The sequence below is a fragment of the Chelmon rostratus genome, chromosome 17 (assembly GCF_017976325.1).
Source record: "Chelmon rostratus isolate fCheRos1 chromosome 17, fCheRos1.pri, whole genome shotgun sequence".
NCBI lineage: Eukaryota > Metazoa > Chordata > Actinopteri > Chaetodontiformes > Chaetodontidae > Chelmon > Chelmon rostratus.
In genome coordinates this window covers 21,043,264-21,067,714 of record NC_055674.1, presented here as the reverse complement: position 1 = coordinate 21,067,714, position 24,451 = coordinate 21,043,264, and the positions used below count along the sequence as shown (strand labels likewise).

The following is a 24,451-nucleotide window of genomic DNA, read 5'->3' as shown; positions in this document are numbered from 1 at the left end:
GGTGGGGCCCAACAGAAAAAAACAAATAATAAGCCTGAAAGCTTTACTTCAACTGAACTTAGTTTTGTGTATGACTAATAACTAAGTTATAAAATATGTGTGTGTGTTTAAGTTAATTGCATAGTCATTTAGGAACTGTTTGCCTAGGTAAATACACGTTGCTCTGGTTTCATTAGAAGCTGCTATAAGTTAGGTAACAGATAAAACCTGAAAAGTTGCTTTGCCTAAGAAAAACCTGAATCTGCAGCTCCCTGCTGCATTACAGAGCTTTAAAGGGAGTTTGAGGTCATTGTTTAGCATAGACATGGTCTGGCCCACACATGCTTTGGTTCCCGCTCACCACTGTCATAGTGCTGTGTTTGTGTTCAGCAAAAAACCTCTCCGAGTTGAGCAGATAAATAACCAAATATTTCTCTGAGGAGTTGGTACAGAAAACAAACAGTGCTCAAAGAAGATCCCACACCCTCATAAGTGAAGTTAAGAGTGCATGTGCATGTTCCTGTATCTGTGCATGCAGAATAACCACTGTAAAGAGGAACTTCATTAGATCAGCAGGCAGCAGACATCACAGCATAATCTGCTTAAACAATGGAGTTTATGGTGCTTATGAAATAATCCAATCTGTTTGAGTAACTTACTTTCTGCACCTTTCATGTGGTATCAATACGATTATGCAAAGCAGTGCTGGTAATTTGAGATGCAGTTTAGGAATTTCTTCCTTAGGAAAAAGTGAGTCATACTGGCGCTCATTCAGAGGAATCCAGAGGAACTAACTGTACATGAGGAACTCTCAAGTTCCTCGTTTTCTCTGTTTTTCTCTGGCTGGTCAGGCGGTATAACGCCACACAGATTCAAGCCCTCGACCTAGAAAAGGAGCTTCAAACAAGACCTCTGTCTGGAAAGGAAAGGTATTGCTTTCACACTTCCTGCTTTCACAGAACAATGCCTGTCTAATCTCCTGCACAAATAACTTGCTTTACAGCATTTTATTAGCCTTCATTCACAGCCAGATTTGTCATGATAAAAAGATCGGAACAAGGCTACAAATAGGCCAGTGTTAGGCAGCTTTCATAACTGATTTTGCCCATTTGCTCACTGTGAACTTGTTCTTGTGTATTGCCATATATCAAAGGAGTTGTGTGACATTTTGGGATTTGCTTTCTTGCTAAAAGTTGAACGGGTGGACTGATGCAACACTCATGCCTCTATGCTAAGTAGCTATCACCAGCATTCTTAGCATAGCACGAAGATTGGAAACAAGGGGAAACAGCTAGCCTGGCTCTGTGATTCACTAAAAAGCTTATTATATTTGTTTTGATCTCTACAAAAACTGAATATATAAAAATGACAAGTGACAGGAAACCAATGGATTAGGACTTTATAGTCCTAGTTTAATAGTGGATTGCTGTAAATCCCCAATCTGTTTTTACTCTTTGGTTAAGTTTTTGTGAAATATTTAAATGTTTATTTGTCTGCATGATCTACAATTATGAAAATAAGCCCACAAACCTTTTCCTCATACAACTCTCCATATGCTGGTGCTTAGTGCCTGTGTTGTCCCAATCAAAACCATTGCACTTGCAACCATTGAACAATTTCCACATTAACACAAATATGGTTGGTAAGAGCCTGGAATAACTTCCGGTCATGTTCCTGGAGCCATGCACTGATGAAGAAATGCTCTGTGACGTGTTGTATTTTCATGTCGGAAGAGTCTATTCAGTACCCCCTTTAATGCATCCCTTTACGTTCTTATTAGGTTCCCCAAATTCTCCACTTTCCATCTGCCTGATTCAAAAGGAACGAAGACCTGTCCTGCCAACGATTTTCTCTTAGATAATCAAGTTAGTTGATAGTCCAGGATTCACTGGAGACATGCTTTTCTGTTTGTTGACAGCTGTCCTATTCAATGTACCTAGCTGAATCACTAAACCTGACTAATTACTGAGGTGCTAGCCATTAGCATCAGGCCATATTAGCTAAGGAGGGAATCTTCACATATACATCAATGTTCCACCCCTTTGCAAATGTGGACGTGGCCTACGATGTCATCCAGTTACAGTTACAGTTACAAACAGGCTGCAGACATAGAACCTGTACGCCCTCCTTCTTATTTCTGGTGACCCACCCCCATCTACACCCCCAATCCTACAACATTCATCTTACAGCTACCCTGTACATCAGGCATGTCCAAACTATTCCATAAAGGGCCGTGTGGCTGCAGGTTTTTGTTCCAACCAAGGAGGAGCACACCAGGCCAACCAATCAACATCAAGGGATCATTAGTTATCAGCTGAAGACTGAGATCAGCTGATTAATTGATTCCAGCCTGGTGTGCTCCTCCTTGGTTGGAACGAAAACCTGCAGCCACACGGCCCTTTATGGAATAGTTTGGACATGGCTGCTGTACATCAACTGCATTTTCCTGTCAAGTGCCCTAGCCCCTTTCACCCACTACTGCCAGCCTGAATTTGTCTTCTTTCTATCTTCTCTTATTTCAACACATTATATCTCCGTTGTTTAAAAAACTAAAATGACAACTTGCTGAAGTCCTTTCAGATAGCCTGCCTGACATATACCACATACCACATTTGCAGAAGAGAACACTCACATGAGTTTATTGCTGGTGCTTTGATACATACTGTAGGTATTGTAACTCAAGTCAAGGGCATGGCCTAAGATGTTGAAACTCTAGTCTAGTCAGTGGTATTTTCTGAAACCGTGCATTAATGATTAATCTCTCTCGATACACTTGCGTCAGGAACGGCAAGGAGAAAAAGCTTTGCAAGTCCTGTCACAGTGATGAATTTCTGTGAAGATAAACCTTTCTCTCTCTCCGTCTTTACTTGCAGTCATTGTGGTGGCAGGTTATATTCCGGAGTGAAAAGGTACGTACACATGATATCATCAATGTATTTTTTTATTGATTGAAACATATTTAATTTTTTGATGGGAATGTAATTGTTTATATAATATTAGACAGTAACTTATATTTCAATACTTACTGTAAGCTATTTTATTTTGGCTGTTTTGATGTTTTTGATGTTTGATCTGCTTGAACTGCTTTTATTCCAAGCTGACTACAGCTGCCATCTGCCCCAAAGGAGCAAGCAACAAACTTTTCACGGCTACCACCCAAGCTTACACGAGGTCAGGTCTCTCAATATATATCTTTTCAGTGGACTGTTCCTTAAATTAAGTAACTTTAGGCAGGTTCTAAAAATGTGTTGTTAGTGAGTGAGGATAACGATTTCTGCTTCATCCATTTTTACACTTTAAATTTAGTTTTTTCATCATGAGGAGTTTGACTCACCTTGTGAACTGGAGTCTTCTGTTGCTCTGTCAATGTCAATTTCGGTTAGCATCAGGGGAAATGTACAGTCCTACTTTTTAGAGGTTCACGGATAGTAAGGGATAAAATTTATTTCCCCAATTTTGACCATTCTTGTGTAAATCTGTCCCCCAGCTCTTTACAATACTAAATTGCTGGACTGCCCCATTAGCAAATACACACATCACCAATAAATGTTAATAAGGATGTTTATATGTGGCCCTGGTTGAAAGTCATTCAGACATTAAAATATAAATAGTTTGCATACCATGTTCATAATATGGTTAAAAATATGTTTAAAAAAGTTCATATGGATGGATAAAATGTAAAGAAACATAAAAGAGTTCATGTAAATGAGCATAGTTTATTTCACATGTATTATCAGAAAAGATAATCTAACTTGAGTAGCAGCCTTATGTGTCACTCTTGCTTTTCTTTACTGTGATTGAATGTCAGGAAGCAAAACAGCCAACCTATTTTCACTCTCAGGTAGAGGGGTGGGGCTTAGTGGTATGCCTCTAGCACCTGGGCTGTAAATAGACGCAGAAACTAAGTATCACCGCCGAGAGAATAACAACACAAGAGCAATATCGTCTGTAACTTAATGACTGACGACCAGTCGTTATCAGGTTTTGGACTGTTGTGACCTGCGAGGAGGTAAATAAGATTGTGTGTGTTGTTTTGATGTCTTGTGACTGAGTGAGTGTTGTAGTGAAAAAACGACACCTGTTGCTAAGTAATACTAGTTATAAGCTTTGCTTTCGCTTTGCATGTTTAGCATATTGGTTAAGACAAGCTGTTGCTATATCACCATGAAACAGTGTGCAGGCCTGTTGCTTAGCTGACCACCCCGCAGCCTCGCCTCACTTACCCCCCTGACTCACAGCATCCCTGGATTTGTGAGTAACTACTGATTGAAAGCTTGCACATGCATTTACATTTAGTTTATCAGTGACCCGAGGAACCACTGTTTGTTTTATTTGAACGAAATATTAACTAAACTTGTTCATATTGCATTGCATGTACTCTTGTTGTGTTGTTGTATTTCATTATAGGTAATTCTTGGTAAATTCAAATTTGATTTAAAAGGTTGAAATCTAAAAATAGATACCTATTTAAAGAGGAAGGTATAAAAACATTTCACATTACATACTTAATTTTATTGGAGGCACCACTAATTCATTCTTTCATTTAGAAAACAAGGGATTCATAAATATAGGTAACAGTGGTATTAAATTGAAACCGTACCCAGGCCTCGCTCATAGTATAACTACACAGATCAGAGTCACATAATTTCATACCAATACACGGAATGGGTGTTACATATATTGTGAAATATTTGCTACATTAATAAGTGTTGGTTAACATGCCCATATTGCATAACCCTGCTTCCAATAAAGCTGGGACAGTGCATAAACGTAGGTACAAACAGAATGTGGTGATTTGCGAAACACTGAAACTCCTTATTTAATTGAAAGCATAAACATAGCATAGACAACACATCAAATGTTGAAACTGAAATAAATTTATATATAGTTATGTTTCTATATTCTATGCACTTCGGTGTAACTGATGTTTTGAATGTTATTGCACCCTTATTGCAAATTGTTATCAAGGGTTATTGCCATTTCAGCAAGAAGAAACCATGGCAACACCTGTAGAGCTGCTGGCAGCGTTGGAGGATTTGGCAGACGGAGAGTTTAAAAAGTTCAAATGGTACCTGCAGCAGGCTGAGGTCTTGGAAGGCTTCCCAGCAATCCCGAAGAGCCAATTAGAGAATGCAGACAGGTTGGACACCGTGGATGAGATCACGGATACCTACAACAAAAATGCAGTGGAGGTGACCATTAAAGTTTTGAAGATGATAAAAAAAAATGACCTGGTGGAGCGGTTATCAAACATCAACTCAACAACCAAAGGTGAGTACAGGAAAATAAGTAAACATATGAAGGTTAGGTTCATCTTGGCTAGCTCGTCCGTCTGTTCTCCGATCATTTTTATTCTTCCAGGTTTATTCCATGAATATTTAAATTTACAGGTGATCGGGAATACAACTCTGAATGAATACTAGTGTTGATCCATAATGCCTGGATGTGTAAATAAGAAAGTGTTTGAAAACAATATAATCTTTGTCTGTGTGGTGTGTACAGTTTGTTTCTGCTGCCCCAAGTGGCCAAAAAATATGTTTTCAGAAATTACAATTAAGTCTTGCAGCATTTTGTCGGGCTGCTGCTCCACCCCACAGTAACAGACTGAACAGTTAACGTGAAGATAGAAATGTGTTTGTGTCTATTTATCTGCAGATGTTGGCATTACTCCACTTAAAGTAGCATATTCCAGTTGATGTTGCCTGTTGTTTATGCTTTCAGAGACTCTCACTGTTTGTCAGCGTAAACTGAAATCCAACCTGAGGAAGAAGTTTCAGCATTTATTGGCGCAAGATCCAGAATCTGGAAGGCAGATGTTGATGAATGAGATCCACACTGAGCTCCTTATCACAGAGGAAAATTTGGAACACGCTATCAATATAGGAGACTTATTTGAACCCAAATCTGGTGGATCAGTTAGGACATTAATGACGAGAGGAGTGACTGGTATTGGGAAAACAGTCATGACACAGAAGTTTGCTCTGGACTGGGCGGAAGACAAAGTCAACACCGATATACAGTTCATATTTCCATTCACTTTCCGAGAGTTGAATTTGCTCAAGGAGAAAAAATACAGCTGGTTGGAACTTATTCATCACTTCTTTGCTGATACCAAAGAAGCAGGAATATGTGGGTTTGATAAGCTACAGATTGTGTTTATCCTTGATGGTCTGGATGAGTGTCAACTTTCTTTGGACTTTCACAACAATGAGATCCTGACTGAGGTTACTGACTCGGCTTCAGTGGACGTTCTGCTGACAAACCTCATCATGGGCAAGGTGTTCCCTTCTGCCTGCCTCTGGATTACCACAACACCCGAGTCAGCCGGCCACGTCCCTCCACGGCACATTGACAAGATGACGGAGGTGAGAGGGTTCACTGATCCAAAGATGGAGGAATATTTCCGGAGGAGATTCAGGAATAAGGAGCTGGCCAACAAGATCATCACCCACATCAAGGCATCACGAAACCTCCACATCATGTGCCACATCCCAGTCGTGTGTTGGATCGCCGCAACAGTTGTGGAGGATGTATTGAACACCAATGACAGAGGAGAGCTGCCCAAGAACCTGACTCAGATGTATATCCTTTTTCTATTACATCAGTCCAAACTGGCAAGTGTCAAATATTATGGAAGAGCTGAGACAGATCCACTCTGGGACACCGAGACCAGCAAGATGATTCTGTCTCTGGGAAAACTGGCTTTTGAGCAACTGCAGAAAGGCAACCTGATCTTCTGTGAAGCAGACCTTACAGAGTGTGGCATTGATATTAGAGCTGCTTCTGTGTACTCAGGCATGTTCACACAGATCTCTAAAGAGGACCGTGGGCTGAACCATGAGAGACTTTTCTGCTTTGTCCATTTGAGCTTTCAGGAGTTTCTGGCTGCTGTTTATGTCATCGTATCATTCATCAACTCTGGTGTCAACCTCTTGTCTGAAGAACAATCAACCTCCCAACAGTCTGTGCTCATCACAGAGCAATCTGCAGTTGAACCTCTCTTCCTGAGTGCAGTTAACAAAGCTTTGCAGAATCCAAATGGACGCCTGGGCTTGTTCCTCCGCTTCCTTGTTGGCCTTTCACTGCAGAACAATCAAGCACTTCTTCAAGACCTGTTGAAACTATCAGGAATCAGCTTAATGAGCCACCAGGACACAGTCCAGTACATCAAGAATAAGATCAGGGAGAATCATTCTCCAGAGCAATGCATTGGCCTGTTTCACTGTCTGAATGAGTTGAGTGATCATTCCCTAGTAGAGGAGATCCAACAATACCTCAGTTCAGGTAGCCCGTCCACAAAAAAACTGTCTCCTGCTCAGTGGTCAGCTCTGGTCTTCATCATACTGTCATCAGAGAGTGAGTTGGCTGTGTTTGACCTGAAGAAATACTCTGCTTCTGAGGAATGTCTCCTGAGATTGCTGCCAGTGGTTCAGGCTTCGAGTCTAGCTCTGTAAGTGTACAACATACTTTACTTATTCAATACTGCACATGTCTTGTTTAGTTTTTTTTTTTTTTTTTTTAAGAATTTTTAAGGTTCTTACTCATTCTTTCTCTGGCTATGACATCTGCAGGCTGAGTAGCTGCAAGCTCTCTCAGAAAATCTGTAAAGCTCTGGCCTCAGTTCTCAGCTCCAAGTCTTCTAATCTGAGAGAACTGGACCTGAGTTACAACAATGCGATGAGACAGGGTGTCGAGGAGCTCACAAGTGGCTTGAAGAATCCGCAGTGCAGACTAGAGACTCTCAGGTCTGTTTGTTTTATTTAACAATGTTTTTCACTCGTTTATGTAACTTTGGCCTGTCTTTGTCTCGACTTAGACAATGAAAATCTTACTTTTGCTTGTTAAGGTGGCATATTGTTACACATTATGGAGCCACAGTGTGGTTCTCGGGATACATAGCAAGGTCAGTTGGTCAGTCCATCACTTTGGTCAGATATTAATCTTTAAAATATAGGATGGATTGCCATGATAATCTGGCATAGGTATTTGTAGTCTTCGATAGACGAATCCTAATGACTTAATGAATGCTCTGACATTTCATCTATCTCCAGCTATGGGATGGTACAAGGCCAAAATTTTGTACAGACTTGTTGTTCCCTTGAGGATCAATTGTAATTGTGGGTGATCTGATTTTATCTGGCATCATTATTAGGTCAAAATTTCAATTTGTCTAAAACTTTGGACACATGGACAAACACATATTCACTTCTGGAGACTATCCTGTACACCCACTGTTTGTGATGTTGATGTCCTCTGGAGCAGTTGAGGGTCATGTGCATTGCTTAAAGAAGAATTTACTTTAAACTGGAGTATTTCCCACAATGTGTCCAGTTGATTTCAGGGAGGTGAAACACAGTCTTCAGGATGCCAATGTTGATCAGAACTACAAACCAATTTGCTGTAGTTATATACCTGGGATCAATCTCAATAGACACATATTGCAGAATTTGTAAACACACTGTTGTGCATGGATGAATATGTAGAGTGGTTAGTGTTGGTCAGCCAGCACCCTGAATGAATCACTATCCACGTCATACTGGTTATTACAGGCGCCTACTTTTGTTATGCAGCTTAATATATGTTTTGTGCAAGTCCTCAGTTCCCTGAATCTCTGCAAGGAAAGTGGCAAGCGCAAAGTCAGCATGACTCATGGAGTCATAATGGATACATTTTGGGAAATATGGCAGGTTGAAACACACAGAAATATGAAATTTTGCTTTAAGGCCACCTCAGTGATGGTAATGGTGAAGGGACGAATGTTGCTCTTTCACTTTCTCCCACTACCCACTGCTCACAATATTATTGATAATAAAGATTTAAGGAGGTATGATAAGAAATAAACAGTGTGCTGGCAGAGATGAGTGCTGTTTTTTAGTTCTGCCAGTAGGTGGTGATATACTGCCTGTGTATTCATTTGCCTAGGTTACAGCCAATCAGAATGACTCAAGTCAGTAAGAAGTAGGAAGTGAGTCTGATATGTTAAGTTAATGGCCTACAGAGGGTTAAATGCGAAACTTATTTTTCATCCATCCTTCCTTGTTGCTTTACAGGAAGTACTGCCTGTGAGCATTTACAGTAATGAACATGTCTTAGAAGGTGTGTTGAGGGTCAGTTTTCTGTTTGAGTAATTTAAAGGGTTAGAATTATTGAACCATTGTTTCGGTGATGGCCTTATTATGACTGTATGTAGCTTTAAAATGTACATCACTTTCGTTCTTTTCTTACAGTTTGATCATTTTAGTGAGCAGTTTGGCAGTTTATTACATAGTGATTGTGGTAATTGAGCATTTATAGTCTGTTATCTAAACATGTCATAGAGCGTTCATTGAGCAGTACTTGTTCACATGCCTAATGCTAGTATGGGCGGCATCTATTAGTAATACTCACTTTGTATACATATTTTGCAATTTATTACTGAACTTTGAAGTTGTTAAACAAATTTATTATTCATATCTGTTGTAACACAGCCAAGTGACTGAATATTGTTTTGTTGTTTTCCTCCAGTTTTACTCTGGTGATAATTGAACGTCTCATTAAAGATTGTCAAAGAGTTATCTGTCTGCATAGCTGTGTTCAAGTCGAGCAGCGAGGGCAGAACAAACAGGGCATAATAAAAAGAGTAATAGAAGGGAACTACTGTGACTATAAAGAAATCAGCGTTCTGTCAGACCGCACAAAACTAATTTTTCAAGTATTGTCACCATTCATTCTTCGTCAGGCTGAGTGGCTGCAATCTGACCTCGAAATTGGGAGCTCTGTCTTCAGCTCTCAGTTGCCCGTCCTCCAGTCTCAGAGAGCTGGACCTTTCTAACAACGACCTGCAGGACTCAGGAGTGAAGCTGCTCTCTGCGGGATTGGAGAGCTCACACTGTAGACTCGAAACCCTCAGGTCAGCCGACAAACCACACCCAAATCTGTGACACCGCCTAGCGGCAGCTGAACATCTTACTTAAGCCTACACGAACCTAAATTCTGTCTCATTAAATAGAAACCCTCCATTTTTAAAGCTGATGTTCTCACACCTATTCTTTTTTAGGTTGATAGGCTGTGCACTGACATGGAAATGCTGCGATGCCGTGGCCTTTTTCCTGAACTCCCAGTCCTCCTGTCTGACATATCTGGACCTGAGTATGAACAGCCTACAGGATTCAGGAGTGCAGGTGTTCAGTGCTGGACTTGAGAGTCCACACTGTAAACTGGAAACTCTCAGGTGAGCTGGTTTCTTATTTTAGTTATTTCGGTTGACGTAATAGCTTCTGGCTGACGTTTAAAACTTTTACCTGCGGGTGCCAGTAAGTGTGCCTACTAAACCTGGAGTTGCTCATGTGGAGATAGACATAAACATCCAAGGAACACATTTCTTGTTTCGATTTAAATTAATTAAGTAAAACTGAATTTCTATTGTGCATTATTAATGATGAATTACACATTTTAGATCATTACATTCATAATTATAATAATTATGTGTTAAATGATGAATTTAATTTTCAAACAGAATTGCAACATGAATGAAATGTGCCTCCCAGTCATACTCCATCTTACAATTCATTTGTTGCCTCCTTTAACATACACAATTTCAATTTTGTGATTGCTTTAATGTAAAGACAAGTTTCATTAATTTAGAGACGTTAAAGCAGCATGTGGCCTAAAAAGTCCATCTCTATGCACAGTTAATTCAATATGTAAGGGTCCATCTTAGGGGTGCACGATAGTTATCGGGCCGATAGTTATCGGGCCGATAACAGGAAATTATGACGTCATTCTGATAAGTCCGATATCATGACGAATAGCCCCGATAACATATGGGTTTTTGTCAGCACGGCAGTGCCTCGCTCCGACTATGAGACCCACGGGCTGAGATTATTGAAGATTTAATCATGGACATGATGGCGCTTGCCTTACTACTGCCCTTTTTTCAGTTTGTTTACAGAGATAAGTCTAGTCTTGGTTTTGTTTGTGGTATTGATGTCATGATGTTAGCTATACGGTTATCGGTATCAGCCTTTAGGAGCTGAAAGTTATCGGTATCGGTTTTAAAAAACAGTTATCGTGCATCCCTAGTCCACCTGCTTTAAATTTCTAGCCCAAGACCAACTAATGAGTATTTTTCATGCTTTTTCCTCAGACTACGTGCTTGTGACTTGTCAGAAAAAAGCTGTGAAGCTCTGGCATCAGTTCTCACCTTCCAGACCTCCAGCTTGAGAGTGCTGGACTTGAGTTACAACAACCTGGAGGATTCAGGAGTAAAGCTCCTTTCTGCAGGACTGAAAAGTCCACATCGTACACTGGAAGCTCTCAGGTCAGCAGAGTGAAATATCTGGTATCTTCGGAGATGGTTGTATCTTCTTTCATTTTTTTAATAGTCACATTTGCAGACCCTCCCAGACTGTCATTAATTCTTATCCAGATTGAGTCACTGTAAGCTGTCAGAGAGAAGCTGTGAAGCTCTGGCATCAGCTCTCACCTCTGGTTTGAAAGAGCTGGACCTCAGCAGCAACGACCTGAAGGACTCAGGAGTGAAGCTTCTTTCTGCTGGACTTGAGAGTCCTCAGTGTAAACTGGAAACTCTCAGGTTAGAACAGATTTCCATCGACATGTAAAGGCTCCCTCACATATACGACCGTTCAAAAGTTTGGGATCACCTGTTGTATTGATTTTTTCGTCTTTCCTTCAATTTGCAAACAATTGGCTATTTTAATACAGTTAAAAACAGCATAATTTAGACGATAAATGTGCACCATAAGGCCAAAAGTCAGTGGACACCTGGCCATCACACCTGTATAAGCTTGTTCGACATCCCATTTCCAGAGTGTCTCTGGAAATTCCTCCCTAAGGTGATTTCTTATATTCTCATTTAACTGTTGCTCAGAGGTATCTTTGCCTCTTTCTGCCCTTTCTGTTGTCAGTCTGGTTGAACCATTGTACAGCGTTTTGTTCTCCATGTGCACAACATTACTTTTTTTTTTGCAAAACCTTCATGTAAAATAACCATTTTAAGAAGGACTGTCTATAACACATAAAAGACCATTCAAAAATACACAGTAGTCCTCTCTGCCATCTGACTGTCCTGAATCAAGCTTTTGTGGTAGGTAATTCCAAACTTTTGAACATTTGTGCACATTTTCATTACAGCTTTCTTAAGTCCAGTCATAGTCAGGATGAGTCACAATGGAAATGAATTGACTATGCGTCAATGTTTATAGGCTGTCAGGCTGTCTGGTCACAGAGGAAGGCTGTTCTTCTCTGGCCTCAGCTCTGAGCTTCAACCCCTCCCACCTGAGAGAGCTGGATATAAGCTACAATCATCCAGGAGACTCAGGAGTGACCCTGCTCTCTGCTGGTCTGGAGGATCCACAGTGGAGCCTGGAGAATCTAAAGTATGGCTCATAGAGGACTGACAACTTACACTCATTCCTTGACAGGAGCAGAGGAAAAGATTACTTCATTTAGTACAACTTGGGTCTTGATCTTGAAAATAATTTTAATTGGAAAGAGAGTTCATTTCTGCTTTTAGGAAAATTATTGGGGACATAAGACAGACTAAATAGACCACATAAAACACATTTCTGACATTTTTTTCAAAACACCACCCCCTACTGTCCAAGATCTAATGTTACATATGTGTCACACTGGGCGTTGAGAACTCAGATTATTTCATGTTTTAGGAAGATTTGGACGTGTGACACCTGTGTCACTGTGGGTTCTTATGGGTTAACGGTAACGATGACAAAACATGTTTGTTGACACCCTTTTTTCAAACACTGTTACTATCAACATCCAATATTGTTGATGGTGATGACGACAAGAGAAAAATATAGTTTAAAAATCTGAAACCTTAACCGAAATCTCTCTTTATTGTTGACAAAAAAGAGGAACAAAATATTCTTAGACTTTTGAAAAACTAGTGAGCTACTGTCTATATAGCTATATAAGCCATGTGCCTAAACAACAGCCTGTGTGCAGCCAACACCTAGTCAGCTAAATTACTAACTGATGAATTTGGTGACATAAAAATGTTGTGGTTATTTGTCCTTTACATAACCAACACAATGAACTTTATTTGATTTGGCATCAAAATGAATCTGGACCTTAAATTGCTACCATCAGACCACTGGACCGGACACTTTCTGCAAGCTGCATTCTCATCATTTTCATCAGATAATGATTCGATTAAATCTTAATACGCCCCGTGTCACTTATTACTATCCCGCGCGTTTCTTCTTATTATTTTTCTTCCTCCTCCAAATTTTCGTCCCTTAACTCGTCCCGCAGCTTTGAGAAAGAATAAGTTTGACTAAAAACATTGGTTTTGGTTAGACTACACTGACTGATATTAAATAATTAAAATGCTAGTCAACTAAAACTTGACGAAAAACACAAATAAATAAATCAAACAGGATGATGTTGACTAAATAAGATTAAAAACCAAAAAGATAATTTGACACAGGACCTTACTGACAAAATTAACTTGGAAAAAGGTTTAAAAACTGCTGGACAAACCTCTGTAGAGAAAATAGGCGAATGATGTTACTCAAACTGTGACCTCGCTGAGTACAGTGTTATCATGACTGATGTGTTCTGAAACTACCAAAATGAGACCCAAGTTGTGACACTAAAGTTTAGCAAAGATTTTTAATCAGGTTGGAAAATAATGTCTACATTTTTTTTCTCCTCTCAATATTTAAGGCACTTATTTCTACAAAGACAATATTACGGTGGCTCTGAGGTGAAAAATACAATAACTGTCATGTTTCAGGAAACATAACAACATAAACATTTTAGAAAACACAAAATTTAAAGAACACTACGTCAAAACCAGAACACATTTTTCATTTTGTGTAATGTTGTGTTTTCTAGTTGTTAGGTTGTTTTGCACATCAGTTGTTTTGCTGACTACGTAACTATTGTTTCAGACTGGACCACGGTGGAGTACACAGGTTAAAATCTGGTCTGCAGAAGTGTGAGTATCTTGTGTCTTATGGGCTCACCCCTCATCCTACAGTTTACTTATGTATTATATATTGCAAATGAATATACAGTATCGTACATGTGCAGTGTGCCGCATGATGATGGTCCCTTTCATAAATTTTTTTGAAGACTGTACTTACAACAAAATGTTTTGTATATGGATTGATACAAAATATTATTAGTATATTGTCACATATACAGTATTACCTATATATTGTACAGTTGTACCCTGCATGTCAAAACTTAAAAAGAGAAGCATACTCATACAAAATCCAAAAGGGGAAATAACCCACAGACAAAATATATGAAGTATTCATCTTACAAAAGACTTTTCAGACCACTCCTCAGCTCACCTCTTTAGTTTTGCTGCTATCACTCAGGGTAAACCCTTTTCTCTTTTGAGGTCTCCAGACTGACTAACACTGAAGACTTCATGCGATCCTGTGACATGTGTCCTGTGTATTTCCTTGTATTAAGCTCACATGCTTTTTCCCAGCTTGGGGCTTGTGAAAAAAGTGGTCAACACTAAGGACACAGCCGGCTGTAACACACGTATGACACTAACAGCGACATATTCCCTCAAGGAGCAGCTTCACCCTGCAGCAGGCCACAGAGATTCAGACCCAAGCTAAAGACACACTGAGACTGAGAACAGACTATCAGAGGGCCAGGTTTACCAGAGCATGATGGTGTGCTTATTGTGGTAAAATTCTGACTGCGCTATGTTTACACCTGACCTTCAGAGACAGAGAATTTTCCTCCAATTTGACAGAAATGAAGCCAGTGGAATGCATTAATATTTCCCCTCCTGTTATTTTGCCAAATCCTCCCTTAAATGCGTATGTATTGAGGAATAGAGGTGCACCTTGCAAACCTTCAAACACAAGTGACTTAATAGCTGTGTTTTCAGCTATTTAAAGGTGAATTTTATGCAAAATTTTGAAAATGCAAATTAGTGCATTTCCATTTTCCTTTCTTGGAGTGAGCAAACTATGCGATGCAGCAGGGCAGAAGAAGGAGAATTTCAAAAAACAGAAATAACAGGAGTCACCTCATTAGAGAAAAATTCAAAGAGGTCTGCTTGAAATATTTCGTTAGAGCTAGTTATAATTATTCTTTCATGCCAGCTAGTATTGACCATGTTTCTTGCTGTTGATACTATCAACCAACACAACTACTGTCGGAAACTCCAGTTACTAGTCAGCTACGCAGCCACAGATTGGGTTCCGTGGCCAGCCCTCATACCAGGCAGGACCACATCAGCATGGCTCTGCGTGCTTACTCCCTCCTGTGAAGCAGCAACAGCATGGCTTGACACAGCGCGGCTAAAGCAGACTGAGCGGGTCCCAGGGAAAAAAATATTTGGGGTGGTGAGAGTTCTTTGAAGCAGAGAGCGTACTGTTAATCATACTAACTGCACCGTTGTTGGTATATCAACAAATACTGACTATACATACTGTTTTGTACTGTCTTATTCATTGTCTTATTCTTTCCGTCAGACGCCTGTGAACTCACACTGGACCCAAACACAGCACACAGGACGCTCATACTGTCTGAGAACAACAGACGGGTGAGGTATGTGGAGGAGGAGCAGCCTTATCGGTATCATCCAGAGAGATTTGATCTCTTCAAACAGCTGCTGTGTAGAGATGGTTTGACTGGTCGCTGTTACTGGGAGATGGAGACTAAGGGAAAGTTTTATTTAGCGGTCACTTACAAAGGAATCACCAGGAGGGGAAGCGGTAACAACTGCAAATTTGGGGGTAATGACAAGTCCTGGAGTCTGTACAATTACAATATGGGATACTCCATTTGGCACAATGACACAGAAACACAGATATGTATCCCTGACAAGGTCACTAACAAAGTGGCTGTGTATCTGGACTGGCCTGCAGGCACTCTGTCCTTCTACACAGTCTCCTCTGACACACTGACACGTGTCTACACCGTCTTCTCTAGATTCACCGAACCCCTCTACCCGGGCTTTGGCTTTGAGTTTAGGTTCGAAGTAATGACAGTGTCACAGGTTGGTTCCTCAGTGTCTCTGTGTCAGATAGACAAGGGAACAACATCTGTGTAGCGCACAATTCTGACTCTGGTGCTAACAATGAAAATTTGTACAGAGTGGTCATTAGTAAATGGAAATACAATAAATGGCTATTGCAAAAAAAAAAAAAAAAAATATGTTGACCAAATATTTTCCTGTTGTTTGATCATGAATGTCCTAATTAAGTAAAACTAAATGTGATTTCAGGCAGGGTATAGGGGGGCTGTGGATACTAATACAGACTGATAGCCAAATTTGATATAATGTGCTATTTTCTCGTTTGATGCAGAGAAAATGTTGTTTGATGATGCCGTGTTTGTCTTCAGTTATGGACTTGTACTGATTTAACGCTGTGTGGTGAAACCAGAAACACTTTTCCAAGTTGTAGACATTAAAGCTTCTAATTATACTGTACAACGCAGCATTGTATGTGTCCTGACTTCAGTGTGCTCTCCTTGTGTTAAAGTAAGACCTGGGAGTCTACCTATGAGTCTACAGGGCAAGGCCTCAGGCAAGGCCATCTTCCCCTCTTCTCTGAACCACGTGTTTCCAGGATATTCCTGTTGTTTAAAACTTAAATCTCGTCCATATGCAAAAAGGAATCCAGTCCGAATAACACCTGGGCTTTCCACCAATTCTCCTCAGGTGGTCTGTGGATCGGCCACACTGGCATTAAATCTTATTTAATTCCTGTCTTTGCTAACCAGTCATATATTGATGGGCTAGTACTCACTGAAATCTCTAAACAATGAGAAAACGCTGCTCATCCAGCTGCGCTTCCTGCTTATCATGCTTTCTCCCACACTGCTTCGGCATTGGTGAAGAGGTTGGACGACTTTATCATCTTCAACAGATGGAAATTCACTCAGTTATCCCCTTGTTCAACCACTCCAATACCATGTGATCAGAGAGACAGCTCAAGTCAAAGCCTTTTTTAGGGACACGGGGCGTAGCCCCGAGTCACTTATTACTATCCCGCGCGTTTCTTCTTATTATTTTTCTTCCTCCTCCAAATGTTCGTCCCTTAACTCGTCCCGCAGCTTTGAGAAAACCCTCGCAAATTAATCAAAACGTGTGGTTTGATCAGGATCGGTGTGCTATTACTTTAAGAAATGAATGGGGAAATTTCCTCAAATTTCAGCCTTTTTCATTATCCGCTGCTTCGCCATACTTTCTCCTAGAGACTTCATTCAAACTTTAAAACGTAGATAATTTTGTTGGCTCAAAATGAACCTGGCACATTTTTTGATATCTCTTACGGTTTTCGAGCTACGACCATCTGAAGACCATAAAGATTCTCACAAAAATGCTCAGATTTTCTCCCCCTACAGTTGGTGATGTCATCACTTAGAGTGAGACAGCCGGTGAGAAATCGCCTGAAATGTGTTTCTAAAATTGCCGTAAAATCCAAACGGTGAATAGGAGACACATAATTTTTGGATATTTTTGTAGACAAACTTGTCCTCTTTCGTGTGATGCCCTCGAAAAAGCTGAGAGACTTACTGAATTTAAATAGTGAGGCTTTTTGTGCAGCCAGCTCCCTCCTGCTCTCCCATTAAGTCCCATGTTAAAATTCAGAGCTGTTTTGGGAGCAAAGCAGAAATGCCTCCTGTCTTTAGCTCGCCATAAAAAGAAAAGTTGTTGTCTCAGGAATAAAACGAGATGATATTTGGACTCAGGAAGGTCTCGAGAGTCCTATGATCTATAGTACACTCTGATAGGAGGTACGGTTCTCTCACCAGAGGATTTAGTTCAGGAGGTTCGCCGAACCCAATAAAATGCATAAAATACAAACTCCTGTTCTCTGAGTCGCAGCCTGCCGGACAGTGTCTTTTAAATCGACCATTTTGTCATTTTTCTAAAGAATATCTGGACATAAAACACACGTACATCTGGCCCAGACTTGTCCGCATCTCGCAGTGTAATCGTTTTTTTGATAGCAGCTACGGTTTTGTCACAATTGCAAGTTGTTCGGAAGAAACCGACAGCGAAAAAGCCGCTTTTCAAGGGAAGAGTTTAACAGGTGCAACTGTCATTTACACACACACCGGTCAATAACCCACGCACACACATCTGCAGGACAACAAGCCTGAGAGTGATTATCTTAACGAGCTCAGTCAAAACAAGGGCATTGTTTGAAAACAATCTCCGTCCAACAAGCAGTTAAACTCAGCTTCACAAAGCTCTTTGCCAAAGAGGTTGAGACAGTAGTCACACAAATGCACACACAAACAGGGCTAACCAACAGCTAAAAAGTGATTAAAAACAAGCACGTCAAAACTGAACAGGAACAGGTAAACAGTGGGAGAGGAAGGGAGGTAATTATCAGCAGGTGGGGCAGAAGTTACACACGCACACACACATACACATTCAGACACACATATACCAGACACATCTCCATGTAGGAGCTGGTTGGGCTGCTTGTGTAGTTCAAGCAGACACACACACACAAACAGACGAAGACACACACATACGCAGTCACACACAACGACAGATACATAAACACACACACACACAGACAAATGCATAATGAACCCCCCCCCACCCCCCCTTGTTAGCACCGTTACCTCTGTTAGCGTTAGCGTCGTTAGCTCTATTAGCGCCGTTAGCTGTTAGCTCCGTTAGTGTTAGCTCTGTTAGCTCCGTTAGCATTAGCTCCATTCATGCTTATTGATTCAGTTCATTAATTCATGTTAACAGAGACATGAAGCAGAGGAGAGAAGCAGACACAGACAGCTGAGGTGATAAACACAGACAGACAAGGAGAAAGCCACAGAAACACTGGCACAGAGAGGGTTGAAAATGGGGGGAAAAAGTGGGAGCGGTAGAGAGGTAATTATCTGCTGTTTCCTCAAATTTCAGCCTTTTTCAATTGTCCGCTGCTTCGCCATACTTTCTCCTAGAGACTTCATTCAAACTTTAAAATGTAGATAATTTTGCCGGCTTAAACACACACACACACACACACACACACATACACATACACACATGCACGCACATACAGGTAACTTGATTACAGACATACTTAATGTGATTACAGCTCCTCAATCATTGCTCAGTGAAAGATGATCATGTCTATGTTGACAGAGATGGTTCCCCCGGCAGTAGCCACCCGTGTCCCTTTCAAAATTTCCCAGAGGGAATTTTCTAGTTTGTTATCTACCATCCAACAGAACACTTCAGCTATTTTTGATGAGTTGAACATGCTCTTGTCCTCCATCCCTGAACATTGTTCAGTCATAGGCGATATGAACATCCACTGTGACAAACCATTTTGATCTTGAACAGGTCTCCAAGCCGCCAGCTAACAAAGCTGCACGGCGGACAGTCTCTCAATCCCCCCGTGCACGTATCTGACCATTTCTTCATCCAACGTGGACTCAAGTCGCTTAACGCGATGCTGATGGAGATGGAGTTTACCTTCTGCCTCCTCCACCAGCTGCCTACAGTATCTCTCAGCTGAAGACTTCACATTTGTCTTTACTGACAAGGTGATAGCCATCAGTGGCTAATTAACAGAACTGCAGCTGCAGTGTATCTCCTTCAGTTTAGGGTGCTGCAATTTCCCACTCACTGAGGATGTTGTCTCCAAACTTCTGCTCTTGAGTTGTCCGACCACCTCTTTCAAGCCATTTCACCCACAGTCATGCCTGCATGATAAACCATGGCTGGCTTTGGGGACATTCCCCTTGATATTTAACAAGGGCACCAACTCTAAACCCATCTCAAGCTGAAGACAACAAGGTTGTCTCACTGCTACCATTCCTATCCAAACATCTTCAACATGCAGTTTTCACCTAAAACTCTTATTTTGCTGCCATGCAAAATAAAACCTCTGTAAATCATCAACATACTGTCAAAATACTATATTATTATATATTTCTGTCAAGTTTTCAAAAGCCACCTGACTTCTACATTGAGAAATAATTGCTGTATTACAGTAAATACACAATATGATAGTAAATGATAGTAAAAGACAGCTGAATAAGACCTAACTGGAACCACATTTTATTTGCGGAATTAGGGTGGATTAGTTAGTACCTGGAGTTCTTTGTCTTCCTGTATAATTTATTTGGTATTATCTAAGTTAACCTGGCAGCATGTTTCCCTGCAACTTTCATTTGTAAGAGACAGCATTTTTGCTACATCTATCAAATAAAATCTCTTTCTTTTAATTAATTCCTCACATGTGCTTCCCTTACCTGCAGTGGCCAGAGAGGAAAGCCATAACTGAGCCATAACAATAATAACTAACAAGTTAATTATTAGTGATATCTGATGCTGCTGAAGGTTTTATTCACGTCGGTGAGGTGTTAAACACAACAGTAAAACTTAACCAAACACTGTAGTAAAGCGGTCATGTTTCAAAACGTATTGTGCGCATTGTAGTCACTTTGCTTCATATTGCAAATATACAATAATTAAAACTGCATACATTTCCAAGATCAATGTTTTTTCCTGCCTGGCACTGATATGCTAATCAGAATAAAGAAAGCCTTTCTCTAATGTGATCACATGTCACAGGTAAAGAGATTTGTGTGACATGACTTAACATAATAAAAACAGTTTTTTTTTTCCCTAAAAGTCACTTGTAGCTTTATTATACAAAAAGTTTGTAATATACGGATGCTTGGTCAGGACCCCTTGGCTTAACTTTTTAAGGCACTGGTTACCCCTGTAGAGTCATTTTTCAATGTGCAGGGCTGCATAGCAGCGATAAATATGCAACGTCCGGTTAGACTTTCAAAATAAAGCCTGGTGAGAACAAATAATAAACAGGTGGTTAAGATCATGGTTTGGCTCACAATATGTTTACTAGTCACGTATGCTACATATATACATTAACTTAGTATGTTACGTCACCTACAAAATAAATCAGCCTTCACTTTTGGTTTGACACAGACACCATCCCTGGTCTCCCATCCCCTGTCCTATCCAACCACCCCAGCCTCATTAGTAGGTGGAGTTTTCTCACTCTTTGTGCTACTTTGTTTGACGCCTTGGGAGGGAGAATGGGCCGACAAGAGAAGTCTATTGGACTGCACTGCCTGTTTTTAAAAGACTATGCTAAAGACGGACCCAGTGCCTCACAAAGTTAAGTCCTGACCAAGTGCCCGTATGTTACCCAGACAATGGAGAATTTAATCATCTACAAAGCACTTACGGGTGGCCTCACTTTATATTGCTGAACTATTGCATCCCCTGGCCACGGTGAGATCCCTGAGGTCTGCTGACAAGGCCTTTAGGCTGTCCCAAAATCAGTATTGTTAGCAATTTGACACCCCTACAATTTGAGTGCCATTCACTGGACAGCATGTACATGTGCATTTGCTATGATTACTTCACTTATGATCAAAAGCTAGTCAGTCAGCAGCTTTGCTAACACGTCCACCCATCCAGCAGCAAGAAGGCCAGCTCTGAGTTTGTCTTGCAGCCTTTTCTTTTGCGAAACTCTCATTGGCGACTAAACGCCAGTATGAGACTCACTCGTGTCCGACCTCTTCCTCTGTCATTCTCACTTTTGTCTTCTTAGCTTCCTCCATCAACATCCTCTTTGGTCACTTTGCCTCTGCTGAACCAAGAGGATGTTGACTGCTTGCCCAGCACCAGCGCCGTTTCCATTCCCCGCTGGGACCTCACCATCCTGGTCCTGAAGAGCTCCTCCTCCTGGTGGTCCAAAGATCCTGTGCTAGCTGTGTAAACACTAACACTGCACACTTGAGCTAACTAGTGAACGACAACTACACTTAGCAGCAGTTAGCGGTAACTTCAGTAAGAAGTAAAGCCATCTGTCTACCAGGAAACTCTGTCAACCACCAAAAGTTGAGGCAGAGCAGCTTGAGGACATCAGAGGGAGAACCATAAAACATTTTCTGCATAAACTAATGATGCAGTTTCAATAAAATCGGTGACATACTTGGTGGCGTGTCGCACGGTGCCGTCAAGTGTTACACACTTGGGAGGGTGGGAGATTGTACCCGCTCAATCCAAGCTACATAGTGCAAGAACTAATGCAAGTTTGATAATACACTTTGCCATCAAAATGAATCGGACGCTGTTATTTTAAGGTAAAAAACTAATGTTGCTTAGACATGAGTGACAAAAACATGTTTGCCATCCCTAATGGATCTGATTTACACATCAGATGATTGACCTTAATGATAAAACCACATCTGCTTATCAGTGGAGTATAAACAACTACAGTCTGAGTTAGTTATTTTGTGCAAGCCCTCCAGCTGTATTGGAAATTGTAGTTGTGATTAAATGACAATATGACAAAGAACATAATTGTGTTTCATCAGGACTTCCATAATACCCCCACCCTTCCAGGTTGCCACCCATAGTCTCGCTCATCTGACACCTCCAGTATAGGAGTCAGTGCGTTGCTAAACTGAACTTACTTGCAAGAGTTTGTTTTGACAGCAAAATATTATGAAGAATTATCTTTAGTATTCATGTAATTAATTGTCCTCCAATCTGCAAAAAAATGATGGTGTATTAAGACAAGCAAAAATAATGTGTTTGATTTAGTTAACACAAACAGTTTTTATGAAACTGGTTGCCAAAGTCTTGTCATGTGGGCTATTTGCCGTCAACTGTCATATAAATTGAGGCAGCCCAGCCGGCTTCAAAGAGATACTGCAAGAAGTCCTGTTCCAATCCCCTGTCCCTGCATCATGAAGAAAACTTAACCCAGTAATTTCTGCACGGCACTCTTACACAAGGTGTCATGATCCGTGCATGCCATGTCTGTTTTATGTTGAAGGTTTTCTTTTGTTCTGTCATGATCCATGTTTGTTGTGTCCTGTTTTATTTTGAAGGTTCATGTTATGTGTCTTTGCTTGCTTTACTTCCTGTGTTTTCCCGCCTTTGTGATTGTCTGATCTGTTTCACCTGAGTTGTGCTCCCTTGTGTATTTAAGTCCGTGTCTTCCCCCCAGTCTTTGTCAGGTCGTTGTCTGCGTTATCCTCCATTGTCTGAGAACCCTTGTTGTTGAAACTTTGCCATTGCCCTGTGCCGCGTTTTATTGCCCCCTCGTGTCTGCATTTGTGTTCAACCTTAGATCCCCTGAAACCCCAGTTCCTGACACAAGGAGCCCTTGTGCTCTGCTAGGTCTCACATATTGAGGGAACAAGGTCAGCCAAGAGTGGACAGTCCCTCTCAGTGTCCATACCTAGAGCTGATGGAGGCAGGCTGAGTCCGGTTTGGACTCTAGCTTCTTTGAATCAGCAACCTTCATCACGTAAACCAGCAGAGGCCACAGGACTCGGGGCAAAATCGAATGCCGAGAGATCCAGGTCCTGGCATGTCAGCCATGGCAAGCTGGGCTTCAAGGTCTTTGCTGGACTTTAAAAAGCAGCACAGTCTTTCAGAGGTGAGCCACGGAGTGGACTGGTTGACTCTTGACCAGTTGCTCTGTGCATACCTGTCAACACTCGGTTGGGAAAATAAGGGACACCACTGTGCACATCTGTCCACCCTCACCACTGTCCACATCTCTCCACCCTTACCACTGTCCACATCCCTCCATCCTCACCACTGTCCACATCCCTCCATCCTCACCACTGTGCACATCTCTCCACCCTCACCACTGTCCACATCCCTCCACCCTTACCACTGTCCACATCCCTCCACCCTCACTACTGTCCACATCCCTCCACCCTCACCACTGCCCACATCCCTCCACCCTCACCACTGTCCCTCTCACTTTCAGACAAGGCTTCACACAGTCAATCCTCAAATCATGAAGCGTCCACAGTCACGTGGTCAGAATCAGACACCTGGTGAAATGCTGTGAACTTCCTGCTTTATAAACATGCAAACACTGAAGGCAGATAAATTCAGCACTTAGTTTATTTATGTAATACTTGAAGGATCTGTACACAACTCCTACACATTATGTCTCAGTTGTAATTTTGCTATTAGCTAAACTCACTGAGCACGGTATGACCTGATGCCATATGAAGTCTGCCCCCATTCATTCCCCATGAGACACAATACAATCACTTCACAGGATGCCAGGATTCCAGGCGACACAGGACTGACGATGCAAATGCAAATAAGTGTGAAATTCCACTGCTTGCTTCGCAGTATTTTGCTGAAGAACTGAACAGAAAAACAATTCAGGGTGTGGGCCTTTCACTACTGTTACCTCTCTTTTCTCAGACACATGTGGGTCACATTTTGGTATTGAAGAGGCACTAATGGGGAATAATTTAGCACCCTCTACAGTCAGAGCCCAAGTACTGAACCTGCAGCAGCTCATAAAGTACTTAAAACCTGCTTTCTTACCCCGTCACTCATTGAAAAGCAAATCGCACGGTGCTTCCTTTACCTGTTGGCCATCAGGAGGGTTACTTTAGGATTTTGAATGAATAAGACAAGAGGAAAAGGTAAGAACTGTACTATTTCTTTGATATTACCATTAATTAAAGGTTTCTGTTCTCATGGTGAGCT

The 24,451-nt window shown here is 41.1% G+C and overlaps 1 protein-coding gene across 6 annotated transcripts; it reads left to right on the top strand.

The window, feature by feature from the left end:
- Positions 1 to 763: 763 nt before the first annotated feature.
- LOC121620380 (NACHT, LRR and PYD domains-containing protein 12-like) lies at positions 764 to 16,185 on the top strand. 6 transcript variants are annotated; one of them, XM_041956414.1, is made up of 14 exons: positions 765 to 908; positions 2,853 to 2,888; positions 3,077 to 3,150; positions 4,153 to 4,230; positions 4,965 to 5,250; positions 5,701 to 7,429; positions 7,551 to 7,724; positions 9,698 to 9,868; positions 10,016 to 10,189; positions 11,105 to 11,278; positions 11,387 to 11,551; positions 12,183 to 12,356; positions 13,893 to 13,939; positions 15,447 to 16,185. In XM_041956414.1, the coding sequence occupies exons 5-14, from the start codon at positions 4,977 to 4,979 to the stop codon at positions 16,025 to 16,027; spliced, it is 3,663 nt and encodes a 1,220-aa protein (XP_041812348.1). In that variant the 5' UTR covers positions 765 to 908; positions 2,853 to 2,888; positions 3,077 to 3,150; positions 4,153 to 4,230; positions 4,965 to 4,976; the 3' UTR covers positions 16,028 to 16,185. The 6 variants fall into 6 exon arrangements, with proteins under 6 accessions (XP_041812350.1, XP_041812348.1, XP_041812349.1 ...); XM_041956415.1 differs by having other exon boundaries at positions 4,948 to 5,250; XM_041956410.1 differs by having other exon boundaries at positions 3,077 to 3,988.
- The last annotated feature ends 8,266 nt before the right edge of the window (positions 16,186 to 24,451 follow it).

Excerpts from the sequence above, each read along its gene's own strand:
- LOC121620380 (XM_041956412.1), top strand. The coding sequence starts at position 4,977 with ATGGCAACACCTGTAGAGCTGCTGGCAGCGTTGGAGGATTTGGCAGAC. Across the intron at positions 12,357-13,892 it reads TGGAGCCTGGAGAATCTAAA|ACTGGACCACGGTGGAGTAC; the intron begins GTATGGCTCATA and ends CTATTGTTTCAG. Across the intron at positions 13,940-15,446 it reads AAAATCTGGTCTGCAGAAGT|ACGCCTGTGAACTCACACTG; the intron begins GTGAGTATCTTG and ends TCTTTCCGTCAG.